The 16,767-nt window shown below is 36.9% G+C and overlaps 1 protein-coding gene and 1 pseudogene across 7 annotated transcripts in view; both read right to left on the bottom strand.

Moving 5' to 3' along the window:
* MAGI2 (membrane associated guanylate kinase, WW and PDZ domain containing 2) overlaps positions 1-16,767 on the bottom strand; it is a 1,465,424-nt gene that overhangs the window by 487,884 nt on the left and 960,773 nt on the right. For all 7 annotated transcript variants that reach the window (XM_073009192.1, XM_073009190.1, XM_073009193.1 and 4 more), the window contains 2 exons: positions 12,684-12,894; positions 4-83 (listed from right to left, as the gene is read on the bottom strand). In XM_073009192.1, the coding sequence (XP_072865293.1) occupies positions 4-83; positions 12,684-12,894 (291 nt within the window). The remainder of the gene's footprint in view (positions 1-3; positions 84-12,683; positions 12,895-16,767) is intronic.
* LOC103226668 (small ribosomal subunit protein uS5 pseudogene) lies at positions 5,724-6,658 on the bottom strand (annotated as a pseudogene).

The raw sequence follows: 16,767 nt of genomic DNA, 5'->3' as shown, positions 1-16,767 counted from the left end.
TACCATTTTCTTTGCACTCTTCTGGAGGTTTAGCCTTTTTCGCAAGTCGTGGATCCAGCCATGATGTTGTCTTTGTGTTATGGCTGAAAAGAAAAGAGATCACTCTGAACAGACACATACTAAAAGGAATCAAGTTTATTCCTTAAGAAAAAAAAAAAAGCAGGGTTAGTCCAACAAAATTGCAATCGATACACTTAATTTGCTTACTGGTTCTAAGTAGCCCTGAAGGAGGTGTAAGAGTAATTGTGCAAGGCAGCTGTAAATTTGGCAACCTCAGCTCCCTGTCCTCAAAGCAGCTATTTTTATTAAAATCAACTAGAATGTTGCCAAGTTAACCTCATTGAAAATGCAGAACTCATCCAGAGCAAAAGGAATTTATTACAAATACAGGATTCTCCAGTTGGAACAGCACAGTCCACCGGCTCTGATAATGTTTCCTGAGTTTTGCAAAAGAATTATTTTCATCTTAAACCTACCCTTTTCATAAACAGTTGTTTTGTTACCCTTTAACTACAGAGCTGGCAGAGGCAGTACAAAAGTGATGCAGATTATAGCCTGTTCTTGGGATTCCTGCATTTTCTCAATAAGTGATTAATAGCAATTTTATTAACTCACATTAAACTATCTTTCATCCAAATACTTTCAACCCAGCTTAGAAGGTAGGGGACAAGACTGCCTGCATTCTAATGTTTCTGAAATGGAATTTCCAGAAATTAATGATAAAATAATATTTTTGAAAAAATGTTTTCTTGTAAGACTTTTGCCAGAAATTTAAAAAGTAAAGGAGACATATTCTTAGCGTTTCTTAAAGTGGTTGTGAAATAACCTGCATTGGAATTACCTGGTGGACAATGCATATTAACAATACATATTCTGGGTCCACAAAGAACTATGAAATAAGAATCTTTGAGATGGGGCTACACAATCTCCATCACTGGCAAGCACTCCCAGTACTTCTTATGCACATTACAATTCAAGAACCACTCATGGCTAGTAATTGCTCATCGAGGCCAAAATATTTACTGTGTACAGCTGTCTCAAGGGATCTCATCTACCAATGGACAAATTATCAAGAATGCAACATTTGTGAGGGCCTTGGGAAAAGAATGAGCAAAGGCACAGGTGTGGGAACATGTGAGGTGTTTCCAGGGAACAGTCAGAAGGCCAATGAATGAAACATGAAAGGAAGAATAGAAGAGAAGATGGAAATCAGAGCCAGGTAACAGGCATACTTTAGCACAGTTGTAAGGAGGTCAAAATGGTAATGATGATACAAATTTCACATGTATTCTCTTTATTTAATGAAATTTAACTATATGTTGCCAATCATAACCACAAATGTTAGCTAGATAATCTGATAAACCAGTCTGTACTTGCAATGAAGGTCAGAAAATTCACCCAGGCACTATATTTAATCACAAATATGTAAAAACCAAGTTCCTTCTTAATGGAGGAACTTTCAAGGCAGGAAGGAGGGAGGATGGAGTCAAGATGGGTAGCAGAAAGCTATTCTGAGGTGTTAAATCACTCTTCAAATAGCATTTTCTGAATGATCATCCATCCCATCTATGTAGGTATAGAGCCATCTATGATTTGAGAACTGTGACATAAAGACCCTTGGGTCATGAAATTTCTGCTCCTGAAGAAGATGCCATTTTATTTCTGACTTTCACATGGGATAAAGACAAAGTATTCTCCATCACATTCTTAACATTTAAGAGCTCTTCGATGATAAATGCCTCTCAACGGGCTCTAATAAGTTGATCTGATAAAGGCAGTGAATTTGATCAAATAATAAATCATCAGGAGACTATGCCAGCTTTTATTTTTCCTCAATTTGACCCTTGTAAAATCTGGTGGTGCTTCATTATCAAGTTTTAGAAGGATATAAAGTATTGCAGACACTTTCATCTGGTTCTGGCCTTCGTTTGTATGTCAACATAATCCAGCATTTTCTTCTGAACTAAAGACTTGAAGCTTAAGGATGCAGGTTCTGACTATTCCTAATGTGAGGATAAGGGCACTGGGTTCAGTGTTTGCTGCTTTTATTTTTTAAAAAATCACTTAAAAAATGCTCTTTATAGACATGCCTCAGTTCAAATTGTGTGTGTGTGTGTGTGTGTGTGTGTGTGTATGTTTCTATGAGGTGGGGAGAAATCTTGGGAAGTAAGCAGGAAAATACATTTCTCTTCTTTTTGTCCTCACCTACTTCTTCCAAATCCTTTCCCCTTTTTGGAGAAAAGTCATTTCTAGGCTCCTTAGACATATTCACAAAAGCAAACACATCCTTGGGTAAGTATTAAGGGAACATTACTAAGCCACTGCAGAGAGTCCAATTACCATTTCTACTGCACACCACCATGGGTCTCAAATACTGGCTAATTTAGTAGAGAACTGTGAATTTTCCAGCTTTCCTGAGTTTATATAAAGCATTTCATTACAGGCTGATTTTTTTTAGGTTGAACTAGCATTAACGGTATGTCACTTTAATACATTTTGACAGATTGAGTCTCTTATAGTTAACACCATTTTTAGCTGATCTTCAGAAACGATTCTGAAAGCAATGTGGGTAGTAGTTACCTCCAGTAATTGTCTTAAACATCACATGAAGATCCAGCACAGTATTTTTCAACAGTGGTTCTCACCAGCCTTGTAATTTGCAGGCTCCTCCAAGATTCCTTGCAAATAGGATATTTTTAATGCATTGGGAGACAACAGACCAACCAGCTCTTCCACTTCCCTTAAATTACATATTTTAAACCTTAATAATTCCATTTGCAAACAGAATTAAATGTCGGGCAGGAAACTGTGTTCAAAATGGGATCATTGAGGGATTTTTTCCACATTCTGTGTACTATCAGGTTTAAGGAGGTTATTTCCTTTCAGTTCCTAGCTAGGGCAGATTCAGGTGCATGACATCAGTTTTCTGCATCTATCCAAACTGTATGTCACATAAATATCAGGAAAAGAAAATGCCAATGCTAGATAATTTTATATTTCAATTCAAGTTTCCTTAACAGAGACACATACACATACACAGGCTACATTTGCACAGAAACTTCTCTTATTCCAGCCGGAGAATGCAACACATATTTTCTAGGAACTTTGAATCACACTAATATACTACTTCATGTATTTTTAGGATAAAGCGAATGTGATGATCATGAAAAGTGAGAGGTCAAGTGAAAAAGCCAGTAGCTATTTAAGTTCAGTCAATGTCATATTTTAAAACTTGGATGAAAACCAAAAACAATGGTTTATCATATGGGCATATCCCAAACTCTTCTCTGATGTTAAACTAAACACTGGGTCTGTCTAGAGGACTGGAACAAGCCAGAAGTGAAATTTCAGTCAAGTCCGCATTTTTAGTTTAAATTCATATCAGAATGGCCTTGAAAATATGCAATAGGCAGATCAGCAATGAACAGACATTCCTGTACAACTTGTAAGCTTAAATTTTGCCAAACTGACAGAAGCAGCAGGTTAAATAATACCCTATCTTCTGAGAAAACATTCTTCTCACATAGAACATGCTTCATTTCAACAGGAAAAGCTATTTACAGTGCAGCACACCATTGCAAAGTTATTCTCACTATCTTGTGTCATTTCTCGATTGTCTACTGTGTCAGGGAAAGCAGCAGAACTTTCAGAAATGTCCCTTCACTTAATGCTAAGGAGCCTTTGTGGATAAGTACTATGAATTCCATTTTATAGATGGAGAAACCCAGGTTGGGGGAAGGTGAGTAACTTGCCCAAGGCTAAACAGCTAGTGCATGAAACTGAAAGAGCCAGCTAGCATTAAACCCAGATATATCTGACTTCCAGGTACAAGGTTTTCTTTCTTTCTTTCTTTCTTTTTTTTTTTTGGTCTGAAACCAGAGGCATCTGGAACTTCACACTTGACTTTTTATACTGAGGTACTTCATTTCACTCCCTGGAATAGTAATCAAGAGTCTGTTTCCCAGCTTCTGCCAGTAGTTTAGAAACAGACCTTTACCTACTATTTATGGATAGTAATTATTGAATTCCTTTTTAAGTGTAAATGCTTTGTACTTAATAAGTATGATATTAAGTTCCATGTTCATAGAGACAAAAGACAGCACTGTGATTGAGGAGGCATTGATAATATCACTGGAAAAGTTTTCTCCTTATAAACTTAAATCCTGTATTTGAATCACTTTCTTTTTCTTTTTCTTTCTTCTTTTTTTTGATAGGATCTGACTCTATTGCCCAGGCTGGAGTGCAATGGCATGATCCTGGCTCACTGCCACCTCCACCTCCTGGGATCAAGTGATTCTCCCACCTCAGCCCCCAGGTAGCTGGGACTACAGGTGCATGCCACATACCAGGTTAATTTTTTTTTTTTTTTTTTTTTTTGTAGAGATGGGGTCAAATTCCTGAGGTCAAGCAATCTGCCTGCCTTGGCCTCCAAAGTGCTGGGATTACAGGCATGAACCACCACACCTGGCCCAGAATCACTTTCAAATCAATTTTTCTTCATTCAAATCTGAATATTTTTCTAAAATGAAGTCTTCTTAGAAAGCTGATTCATATAATCTACATATGAATATTTGGTCTTAGAAGCTATATTAAAGAATTATGTTATTAAGAAATGCTATCAATGGATGTACTACTTGTTAGGAGCAAAACTTAAAATTTTCTTATAGATCATGTCATATTCTATTTTTCTGTTCCAGCTTTTCATTCACTCTATTATTCACTCTATTGTTCGTCCAGTCAGGGCACAAACCTCTTTTCCATTTCTTAGGTATATACATAACTGGATCTTCAAGGGTAACCTAATTCAAACCTAATATTAAAACATGTTCTCCATTCCTAATTTCTGTTTCCTTTTCTTTTCTTTCCTTCTTTAACATCGCCAGAGCAAAATGTTTTCGCTGCTGTATAGCTATTGGAAAAATTCAATTTCATCAATTGAAATGTTCTTAGTGAAATGAAAAACTTTTATTATTAAACACATTCCTTTCCTTTGCTCTGTTTTCTCTAAAACTAGAAACAGACTTAAAACGATGATTAATAAGTCCTCCAAATAGCCAATTCTGAATCTCAATCTTAAACTGATAGCTAAATGATATTTCCCCCCACCCTGGGAAAAACTACGCCAGAAGAATAACAAGAGATTAAAGCCTGTGACATTTAATTGCATAAAACAATCTTCTGAACAAGATAAACAAGGTTCAGGTAAATATTCTGGAGTCAATAGCAATTCAAAATGTCTGTTTCAATAGTAGTAGTGATATAGGTTCAGAGGCAGTAATAACAGACTGATGACTTTTGGTTTAAACAAACACTTTTATTACTATTATAAGTTCTGGGGTACATGTGCAGAATGTGCAAGTTTGTTACACAGGTATACACATGCCATGGTGGTTTACTGCACCCACCAACCTGTCATCCACATTAAGTATTTTTTCCAATGCTATCCCTCCCCTGGCTCCCCACCCTCCAATAGGCCCTGTGTGATGCCCCCCTCCCTGTGTCCATGTGTTCTCATTGTTCAGCTCCCACTTATGAGTGAGAACATGCGGTGTTTGGTTTTCTGTTCATGTGTTAGTTTGCTGATAAACATTAATTTTTAAAGGTATATAAATTGAGTAGATTTTACACCATAGTCAATAAAATCCTCAGGATAATTATAACGTTTTCCAAAAGACTTTCTCTCTCTTTTTTTTTTTTTTTTTTTTTTTTTTTTTTTAGTAACAGGCTTAATTCACTTTATTTTTCTTGTACAAAAACCCTATGTTTTAGCCACAGCTGGAGCCTGGGTCTGCTGCACGGAGACTCTGGTGTGGGTCTTGACAAGGTGGTCAGTGAATTCCTGATAGGGAGACTTGGTAAACACAGTCTCCTTCCAGAGGTCAGGGGTCAGGGAGCTGTAGGTCTTAGAGATGGCATCAAAGGTGGCCTTGGCGAAGTTGCCCAGGGTGGCAGTGCAGCCCCGGGCTGAGGTGTAGCAGTCATCAATACCAGCCATCATGAGCAGCTTCTTGGGCACAGGCGCTGAGACGATGCCAGTGCCCCTGGGTGCAGGGATGAGGCGCACCAGCACAGAGCCGCAGCAGCCTGTCACCTTGCAAGGGACGGTGTGGGGCTTGCCGATCTTGTTCCCCCAGTAGCCTCTGCGCACCAGGACAATGGAGAGTTTGGCCAGGATGATGGCCCCACGGATGGCAGTGGCCACCTCCTTGGAGCACTTAACACCCAGGCCGACGTGGCCATTGTAGTCCCCGATAGCAACAAACGCCTTGAACCTGGTGCGCTGGCCAGCACGGGTCTGCTTCTGCATCGGCATAATCTTCAAAACCTCGTCTTTGAGAGAGGCCCCCAAGAAAAAGTCAATGATCTCAGATTCCTTAATGGGCAAAGAGAAGAGGTAGATCTCCTCCAGGGACTTGATCTTCATGTCCTTGACCAAGCGGCCCAGCTTGGTGACGGGCATCCACTCCTTATCCTTGGCCTTGCCTCCGCGAGCTCCGCGGCCTCGGCCCGGCCCGGTCCACGGCGCGACCCCGGCCCCGGATGCCACTGCCGAAACCTCCGCAGAAGCCACCGCGGTTCCCCATCTCAGGGCCACCAGGGCCTCCGGGCCCCCCCGCTGCACTGCACCGGCGTCATCCGCCATTTGGTGTTCTCTCGGAGAAGAAGCAACTTTCTCTTCCTTCTATATCATCATTTCAAAATAATTATTAAAGGCAATGATCGGATATATCTAACATGAAAAACAGTGGAAACTTGTTCCTTCAAGACTCCACTCGCCCAAAGTTTCACTACTTTTTTCTATCTACACATAGGTAATACACAAATAAAGCTACTGTCAATGAGCACTTTAGTGGTTGTTTCCTAAATAATATTCCTACAATTTCTCTTAAGCATATGAATATTTGCATTTGCCATTTTACCTTTCATGGGTTTAGAGAATATTTTTAAAGAAGTTTCATTATGAATATTGTTTTGGATATTGTGGATGTGTATTGTACACTATTTTGTCTAAAACGTTTATTTTCTATCTGGGAATTATACCAGAATCTTGTGCAGGCACAAGAAAAAAATTATGAAAAAATATTCAATGTATCTCCTGTTTTTGTAATACGATTGACAGTAAGCCTAGACCAGATTTTGTGACTAGTAAGATATGTCAAGTATAGAATAAGAAAGTATATTTCTGGTGTTGCTGCATACTAAAAAAATTGATTTTATATTTCTATCCAATAAATTTCCAAAGTATTTTATCTTTTATTTAATAAATGATGCTTAATTTTTTTTTTGGAAATGGCAATTTGTGATTTAATTAAAACTTAAGGAGATACAGAAATAGGAATACAAAAAGAAACAAACTAATTGTCTGTTTGTTTAGAATTTAAAAGCAAATTCAGCCCTGACAAATATGTGGAAACCATATACAGCCATGACATTTTTCACAGATGTGATTTTCAGTTTCAAAAGCCTGCATTTAAAAACCTGTTATTTAAGATGACATAGTGTTCACTGCCATTCAGGAAGATGGCAGTAAACAAATAGGTTCTTGTTGTCTTTTTGTTTTTTGCCAAAGCAATAGCAGTCTCTTTCGTGTCACTAACTAAACTGACTCCCAAACAAAGAAGCAATTTAATGGGATTCCCAAAGCATGTCAATCCAGATTAACCCTGTGGCAGTTCTTCTTTTATGGGACATTTAGCCTCTGGAGTAGTGAATTGCTCGCCAAGAAACTTATAAAACAAATACTATTTGTAATATAAAAGTTTAGGTTTTTTCTTAGCCAATGTTTGTTTATATCGGAGGTAGTATGAAATAATGGGAATGACTCTGTAGAGTGAAAGAGTTATGTGACCTTGGGAATGTTAATTTGTCCAAGGATGCCTCAAAGTCTCGTCTATGAAACGTGGATAAACCAAACACTTTATAGGGTGGTGGTGATGTAAAGCAGGCATCACAGCAAATTGGTGAAAGACAAGGACCACAGAGACAGTCTACATCCCATGAAAGTCTGAATCTTGTCAGTTTTCTTGACTACTGTATTCTCAGGGTTTAGAATGATTCCCAGGAAATAATACATGACCAATAAACCTCTGTTGAATAAATAGAATCAAAGAGCCCTGGCTATGTCTGACTTTTTGGTAAGTAGTTACTTCTAAAAGCCTCAGTTTCAAAAAGTGAGGATTAAGTGAACGGAGTATAAATGCTTAACAGATGAACCATTGTTGTTAAGTTAACCTGAACACACCCTTAGAAAGGTGGGCGCTTGATATATAATAACTCATTTGAATTTACATATTCTCATTTGAATTTATACTTAATATACTGCCTATTTCAAAGATAATGCTAATGAAGACGATGACATGAGTCAAAGAAACTACTGGTTTTACACAGTATTATACATTTAAAAGTCTCAGTGAAAATTATGAAACATAAGACATTATTACTATTTTAAAGCATGTTTGGAAGAGTGTGTTCACTCAAAATTTAAAATTATGCTGCATAAAAATATTTTCTCAGCAATTCTCCTTTTCCAATTAAATGTCATTCTATAGGATAGAAGAAATCTGCTTTTATCAAAGGAAGCAGTTTGAGCAGTGTGGGAAACATAGTGGGCCCACTAGTTTACCAGGGTTGCTGAGGGCAGAAAAAACCCTTTGCCTCTTAAATGCAGAACCTCTAAACCTTCACCTCTTAAATGCAGAACTTCTAAAGGACTGAGTCATATAACTATTTTGCAAGATCAAATAAACCAATAAATATTTCAAAACATAATTGCATAACAAAAGACAAGTAAATGGAATTGCTTGTTACCTTAATTCAAAACCTATACTGTTTAATATATGTCTTTTAAAACTACATATTTAAAATTAATGTTTCAGTGTAGAGTTCCTTTATATTTAGAAATAACTATTATATCTATCTATCTATCTATCTATCTATCTATCTATCTATCTATCTATCTATCTATCTTATACACAGAACCAAAGGATCATTCTCCTTTGTTTCACTTATTTTCTGTTTTGTCATGGTCTTCATTTCACAGGAGACAGACTTCAGCAAAGTCTAACGAAAGGGTGGGATCTACCAGAGGAGACTTTCATTACTCTAAGCAGCTCCCACAATATCTGCACAAGAGAAAAGTTTTACTGATGTCAGCACTTCTTCCCTCACAAATCTCTCTCATTTTTCTTCTCCTTTCTTTTCCCTCTGGTTTACCTTCCTCTTATGGTATTCTACCTTTCCTTTAAAAAACATTTTTTTTACTTATTTTTTAATTGATAAAAATTATATGTACTATATTTTTGAAAATTGCTGAGAGTAGATTTTAAGTGTTCTTAACACACACAAAAAAACGACAAGTATGTGAGGTAATGCGTATGTGAATGAGCTCAACTGAGCCATCCCACAATGTAAACCTATTTCTACTTTCCCTTTCTATCATGCATTCTGGTACATAACTGCTTCAGGACTACCTCTGAGACACATGGTGGCTTTGTCCTTAAGACATATCTTATTGCTCAACCATGCTCCCTCCCCAATCACTGTCTCCTGTTCTACAAGATCTGTTTGCAAGGGCCTTTCATAGTATGGAGTTTGTTAGTCCCATAAGAATTCTTTGTCATAGAAGCAAAGGTACTCACAGATAAATGACAGTGGGTGGAAATGTTGATTTAAATGTAATTAGGAAAGGAAGGAACATTCCAGGGCAAAGAGTGAAAACAGACAGGAGAAAATCAGTGAATATTAAAGAAAAAGGAAAGCACAGTAAACCATAGGCAGAGAGAGGGGAAACTGTAACGTTGTTGGTGAGCTGGTACGGACACGAAGGACCAGACAAAAAGACGCTGATTCCCTGCCCACTCTGTGATACTTGAGTACATCACACCAAATCTTGAGGTTCAAAGGTAACCTTTATGAAGGACAGATAAATCACAAACTGGGGGTAAGGCAGAGGGTGTTGGGGAGCAGGTGGGCGAGAATGCCTCCAGTCTATGGAGGAAGTTAAAGCAGGTGTCATAGACTACCTCTATCCTGCCTCCTCTGTTAATCACTTTCCAGACACAATCTGGAAAAGTGTTTCCTCCACTTTGTTTTAATTTTCCACCTCCATCCATCTCTGCTCCTAATACTGTCCACCAGTCCTCCCTTCCAACATTAGGAAGATTAAAAAACAACAAACTCAAACAACAACAACAACAAATGCCACTCCTTTGCTTGCCTTTCAAAGCACTAATGATCCAGTGAAACAAAAACTAAGCAGTCATTTCCTGGGATTTACTAACTAATACATACTTCTCCAGTAGGGTCAGGGGTTTCCTCACCATTCCTAATACACCTAGGGACTTTGTTAATGACAGCTCCCATACCTGGAATGCTCTATCTACCCATTGCTAACTTTTCAAGTCTATGTTATCTCACCTTCTCTCTGGTGACCCTTTTATATCTTAAATCTATTCTAAGCTTTGGCTTCCCTAAAGAGTATCACAAAATTCAGAAATTGTTGATCAATTGTTTATAACTATTTGTCTCTCTTCCCCATATTGCCAACAAGTTTGAAAGCAAGGACAAAATCTTACACATGTTTGAATGCCAACACTGGCTGACTGACAAGAGTCATAGAATCATTTTGCTAGATTCTCTCAAGCCCTGACCGACCCTCACTACTTCTATATACCTGGAACATAAGTTCTGTCTTCTGAAGTTCCTTTTCTTCATAACCTCAATACCTGATGTAGTTAAAAGAGGAAAGTTTACTTTACAATCACACACAAAAAAGGTTTTTATGATTGCATTATTGGAAACATTGTAAGAAAACAGTCTTTAATCAACTTGTCATGCTGCTTTCCTTTTATTATTTTCATATAGCCTTACTCCCCTTGTCTTATATAATAAAAATATGTATATCATCAGCTTCCTTATTCTGAACATCAATTGTTCTGAACATCTATTTGTGACCTCATATATAAGATTTGTATTTTGAGTTCTGGTCTGCAATGATGTCATGCTGTCCTCATCAATATCAAAATTATGTTTCTAGATATGATTATTTTTAATTGTTCACTTTTTTAAACATTCTATTTTCTAATTAATTGATAAAAGATGCCTTGGTCATTGATTATAGCAATAAGAAATAATGTAAGAGATTCTCATTCCTTTTAAAATTAGAACATTTTCTGAAAGGTGAACACTATTGATTCATTTTCTACAAAACACTGTTTCTCATCCACGTTGGAGTCAAGCAGAGCACTGAGTAATTATCTGATTATGTAGTCCCTTGGTTACATGTATCAGAGTTTCCAACTTCATGTGAGAATTAAATAATGGTATGTGGTAACATTTCAATTTCACAACTGAATTCTGCCTATAGAGATCTAAGTTATAAATCACTCCAGGTTGGAAAAGAAAATCCAGTTTTAATGTATTTCTTAAATAATCAGAGTTTTCATATTTTTATCCACTGTCAAAACTGAAAACTTTAGTTTCTATTATTTTCACTCTTTGAGGCTTATACAACTTTGAGAGGATAAGGTTGTTCATTTACATTAGTTTCCATTTTTATTCTTACTAATGAACATTTTGGTTGTCTTGTGCACATCAACAACTTAATTTTGTGCAAAGATTTTCTATTTTGGAATTTTTGAAAAGTTGTTTTAATCCGAGAAGCTAAAGAAAAGCCCGACATTATTAAGATGTATACAAAAATTATATTTTTAAAAAATGTCCTAAAAGAAAGATTAGGTTGAGTATTATCAAGAACTTCAGGATTTGCACTACAGTTTCCTTAGCAAGTCATAAAAATTGTAAGCAATTAATATAATGGAATATAGTAAAAGGAAGTATAATGAACTATACAAAGCCAAATTATTTTACCGACAACTGACATCGGGGACAAATGCTAAAAACATTTTCTTTGGCTGGGTGCAGTGGCTCACCCCTGTAATCCCAGCACTTTGTGAGGCCAATGTGGGCGATCACCTGAGCCCAGGAGTTTGAGACCAGCCTTGGCAACAAGGCAAAGCCCCATCTCTACTAAAAATACAAATATTAGCCAGGCATGGTGGCATGCACCTGTGATCCCAGCTACTCAGGAGGCTGGGGCAGGAGGACTGTTTAAACTCTGGAGGTCGAGGCTGCTGTGAGCTGTGATTCTGCCACTGCATTCCAGCCTGGGTGACATAGTGAGACCTTGTCTCAAAGACAACCAACCAACCAACCAAATGAACAACATCAATATTTTTTATTTTGTGACCTATTACTTCAAATAGTTGCATTCTATTAAACTCCTGAACATGATGGTGAATATTCCTGCAACTAGCTAAGATAATAGAAAAAAAAATTTAATTTCGACAAGATGGGGGTCCTAGGAGGAGTTGAGTAAGCACTTTCTCATGATATCTAGACTATTCCTAATTCAATAATAACATAACATGGAGATTTGTCTTTTTAGTCACAGTTATAAGAGATTGTAGAGTGCAATTATTTAATCCATTATTTGATTTATATCTGTATTCTAGGATGCTTTACTGTGTTAAGGCACTATCCCATTATTCTCTCACAAATAAAAAAGATGTTATCAGAAGCTCATGTTTGTTTGTTCGTTTTTTTTTTCCACGTCTAACTTGCTACATCATTTATATCCTGCTATGATCTTTTTGGCACTGTTGAAGGAAATGTGTGAAACTCACTCAATGAAGTAGACTTCACCCTTCTCTGTATAGGCCATTTCCCAGTTATCAGGCAATGGATCTGGTTCCTCATTGTCTTCAGGTTTAGTTGGCTTTGTGTCATCCATCTGCTCCTTCAGCTCCTCAGGCTGACTGTACAGTGGTGCAGGATAAGGCTGGGAGGGCATCTCCCCTGAGGCACCTGCACTCTTGTCTTCATGTTCACTGGATTCTGTAAGAGAACAACAGCACGTGGTTAGTCACTCCAGCCATGGTAACTCTGGACTGAGTATGGAGAATGCTGTACCAGGGAATAAACTCCATAAATAAACTCTATGAAGGCTAACAGGAAACATTTCTGAAAAAGCATAATGATCACTAGGCCTATTTGAGTTCTCCTTTCACTCCTCATTGTCATCTATCTTTCAGCTAATGTTGTTTACAGAATTGGAGGTTTGAAGGATGTAATGTAAAGACCATTTCACAATACAGGTATGGTGAGCAGAATGGGCCCCTGAAGATGTTCATATCCTAATGCCTGGAATATGTGAATATTGCCTTACATGGCAAAAAAAAATCTGCAGATGTGATTAAGAACCCTGAGATGGAAGGATTATCTTTGATTATCCAGATGGCCTCATCTGGATGATTATGATTAAATGTAATCACAAGGGTCCTTAAAAGTGAAAAAAGTAGGCAGAAAAGAAGGGTAAGAGGGAGAATTGACTACTAAATCATGGCCAAAGAGATGCAATGTTGCTGGCTTAGAAGACAGAAAAAGACCATAAGCCAAGAAATATTGGTGGCCTCTAGAATCTTGAAAAGGCAAGGATATGGATTATTTCCTAGAGAATCCAGAAAGGAACACAGCTTTGCCAACAAGAAACACAGCTCTTCCACAGTTTCAGTTACCCATGGTCGACCACGGCACAAAAACAGATGATTACAGTACAGTAAGACAGTTTGAGAGAGAAAAAGACCACCTTCACATAACTTTCATAATAGTATATTGTTATGATTATTCTATTTTATTATTTGTTGTTAATCTCTTACTGCATCTGATTTATAAATTAAATTTTATCATTTTTTTTGTATAGTATATATAGGATTTGGTACCATTTGAGGTTTCAGGCATCCACTGGGGGTATTGGAGCACATCCGTCATACCTAAGGGGAGCTACCATACAACAGAGCAAAAAATACCTTAAGAGAAATGGTAACAGGCTTGAAGGACAGACCCAAGATCCCCAACATATAAACAGTATGAGTTCCAGAATGAGAAGAAGGAACACACAAGGAAGAAATAATAAGTCAATAAACAATAGAAGAAAATTTATCTAAGATGAAGAAACACCAGTCTTCAGATTGAAACACTTCACTGAATCTGAGGCCAGATTAATGAAACATGCAGACACCTGGATACATCTAGTTGAAATTTCCAAACTACAATATTAAAAGGCAACTTTAGCAGCTTCCATACTGAACAGATGTGATTACTTACAAAGAAAAGAGGAACAAAAGAGCATCAGACCTTTTATCTGAAATACTCTAAGCTCAAAGAGAGGGTAACATCTATAGTAACTTGAGAGAAAAAAAGGTATAATAATCCAAGAACTTAACTCTACCAAGATATTCATCTATCTGGGCAAAGATAGTCACTTTTGAACATGCAAAAGTTCTGAATGTATACTCTCCAAGTATCTTATCTGAGGGCAAAATTTGAAAAATTACTCTAACCATATCATGATGATTGAATCAGAGCAGAAATCTCAACATATGGGGAGAAAATAAAAGGTACGAAGATGATATGGTTTCGCTGTGTCCCCATCCAAAATCTCATCTTGAATTGTAATCCCCATATGTCAAGGGCAGAACCAGGTGGAGGTAACTGGATCATGGGGAAGGTTTCCCCCATGCTGTTCTCATGGTAGTGAGCGAGTCTCACGAGATCTGACGGTTTTATAGTGTCTGGCATTTCCCCTACTCCATCCTGCCATCCTGTGAAGAAGGTGCCTGCTTCTCCTTTGCTTTCCACCAGGATTGTAAGTTTCCTGAGGCCTCCCCAGCCATGTGGAACTGTAAGTCAATTAAACCTCATTCCTTTATAAATTACCCAGTCTCAGGTATTTCTTCATAGCAGTGTGAGGATTAACTAATACAGAAGAAGTAAATCCTGGATAATATAGTTAAATGTAAATGGAAGATGATGACATTTCTGAAAATTTGTAATATGTGTTAAAGACAGATTATAGAAAGAAGAAAAATACATGAAGACCTAATAAGACCATGGGTTTCAAACTTTATCTCAGGAAAGCTCAGGTTCTAGAAAGTGAAGAAAAGGTAGGAAAATAGAGACATTCTAAAGCTCTCATCAGTAGGCACTTCAGAGAATGAGTATATGAGATAATTTTAAAGACTCATCCCTTTTCATGGGATGAGATTATTGGGCAAATAATTTGGTCAAAGTGTAGGCTTAATTGTATAGGGGATATTTTTAAAATATCTCCTAATGTGTATGTTTACTGAGCTATTCACGGATTTATTTCCCCCCCATTTAGTTTTTCGGCTGTCAAGGACAAACCGTGAGTCTTATTTGTTGGGGAAGAGTAGAGCAGGTCATCGAGAGAAAGCAATATCATTAGGGTAAAAGAAGAAGTTCCTTAACTCAGAAACTAGAAGGAGAGCACTACTGAGATTCAGAGGGGCTGAAATGTAGTAAGAGGTAATGTGAGGATAAGGCAGCCATCTTGGAAATATAAAATTCTGCAATTGTTTGGGAACATAATGCCTATTAAAATAAAAAAATACAAATATACACAGACTTTGAGTTATACTACTTTGAGAACATATCCTCTAGAAATAAAGGCAGTATTATATAACTATGCCTATATAATACTATTTTTGCAATATTGTTTGTAGCAGTAAAACCCTGGAAATGTTATAAATGCCTATCAATGAAAATATAATTAAACAAATAAATAATGTTTGTCATTACCATGGAAACCTATGTAGTTTAAAACCAATGAATATCTATTGACCTTGAAAGGTGCTTATAATTGTTATTTGAAGAGTAATCTAAGTTGCAGAGAAATGTATAGTATTAATTCTATTTTTCAAAATAAGCAAATATTAAGGTCTCTAAGTGATATACAGTTATATGTCTGTATAAGCATGTATATAGACTTCAAGGATGTATAACAGATTGTCAGCTTTGATTAACTCAGGATAATAAATTTGGATTGGGGTGGGAGAAGCTTCTTTTACATATCTTCTTTGCATATACCTTCATTGGGTATCTATTGTTTTCATAACTTCAAAAGTTAATAGATTATTTAAATGAGTAAATTAGAATATCATCTTGGTGTCACTATTAATTGCATGGGCCAATTTTTCCCCCCTCTGCATCAATCTAGGAGAGCAATATTGAAGTATCTATTAGAAATTAGAAAACATAAGAACACTTTACAAGTTTTCACTGTGTTGCCCTTAAAAAGGAAATTAAGAATATAATATGGCCCTTAATGATATAGTCTCCTAGCTGATTCCTTATATAGATTTGACCTTTGTAAATTTTGTAGAATAAAAGCAGCAAAAATAGGTACCACTGCTATCTTCAGATTCTCTTTTCTGTGGCATGTTTCAACATGTAATTATACATACTGCGGTATGTACATGGAACATACAAAACGTCATGCTGCACTGAAAAGTTAAAATGCAAGGTCATGCTCTGAACATATTCAGTTATTCAATATTCAGTTAATCAATATTTATTATGCACTCAACTGGTGCCAGGCACTGAGGACAGAAGAGTGAACAAGAGATACACTGATCCTTTCTCTCATGGAACTCCAAATATGCTAAGATGTATAGTCTTTATACAGTAATTTTAAGTGTTATGAGTGCTTCCTAAGGAATCTTACGTATATGGGATCTTCTGTATGTATAGTCATATAATCTCATATAAAGAGTCAGGGAAAACCTCTTTTTCAATGTGCTATGAGATCTGAGGATTCTTTCAGAAGAAGGTAAGGGAGAAATAAATATAAGACGGCTGGATTAGGTGAGGCCCTATCAGGCATGCTCAGGATTTGGAAGTGTGTCCTGA

Source organism: Chlorocebus sabaeus, chromosome 21 (genome assembly GCF_047675955.1).
Source record: "Chlorocebus sabaeus isolate Y175 chromosome 21, mChlSab1.0.hap1, whole genome shotgun sequence".
NCBI classification, from domain to species: Eukaryota; Metazoa; Chordata; class Mammalia; order Primates; family Cercopithecidae; genus Chlorocebus; species Chlorocebus sabaeus.
The sequence above is the reverse complement of the archived record's forward strand: the minus strand, read 5'-3'. Positions and strand labels throughout refer to the sequence as shown.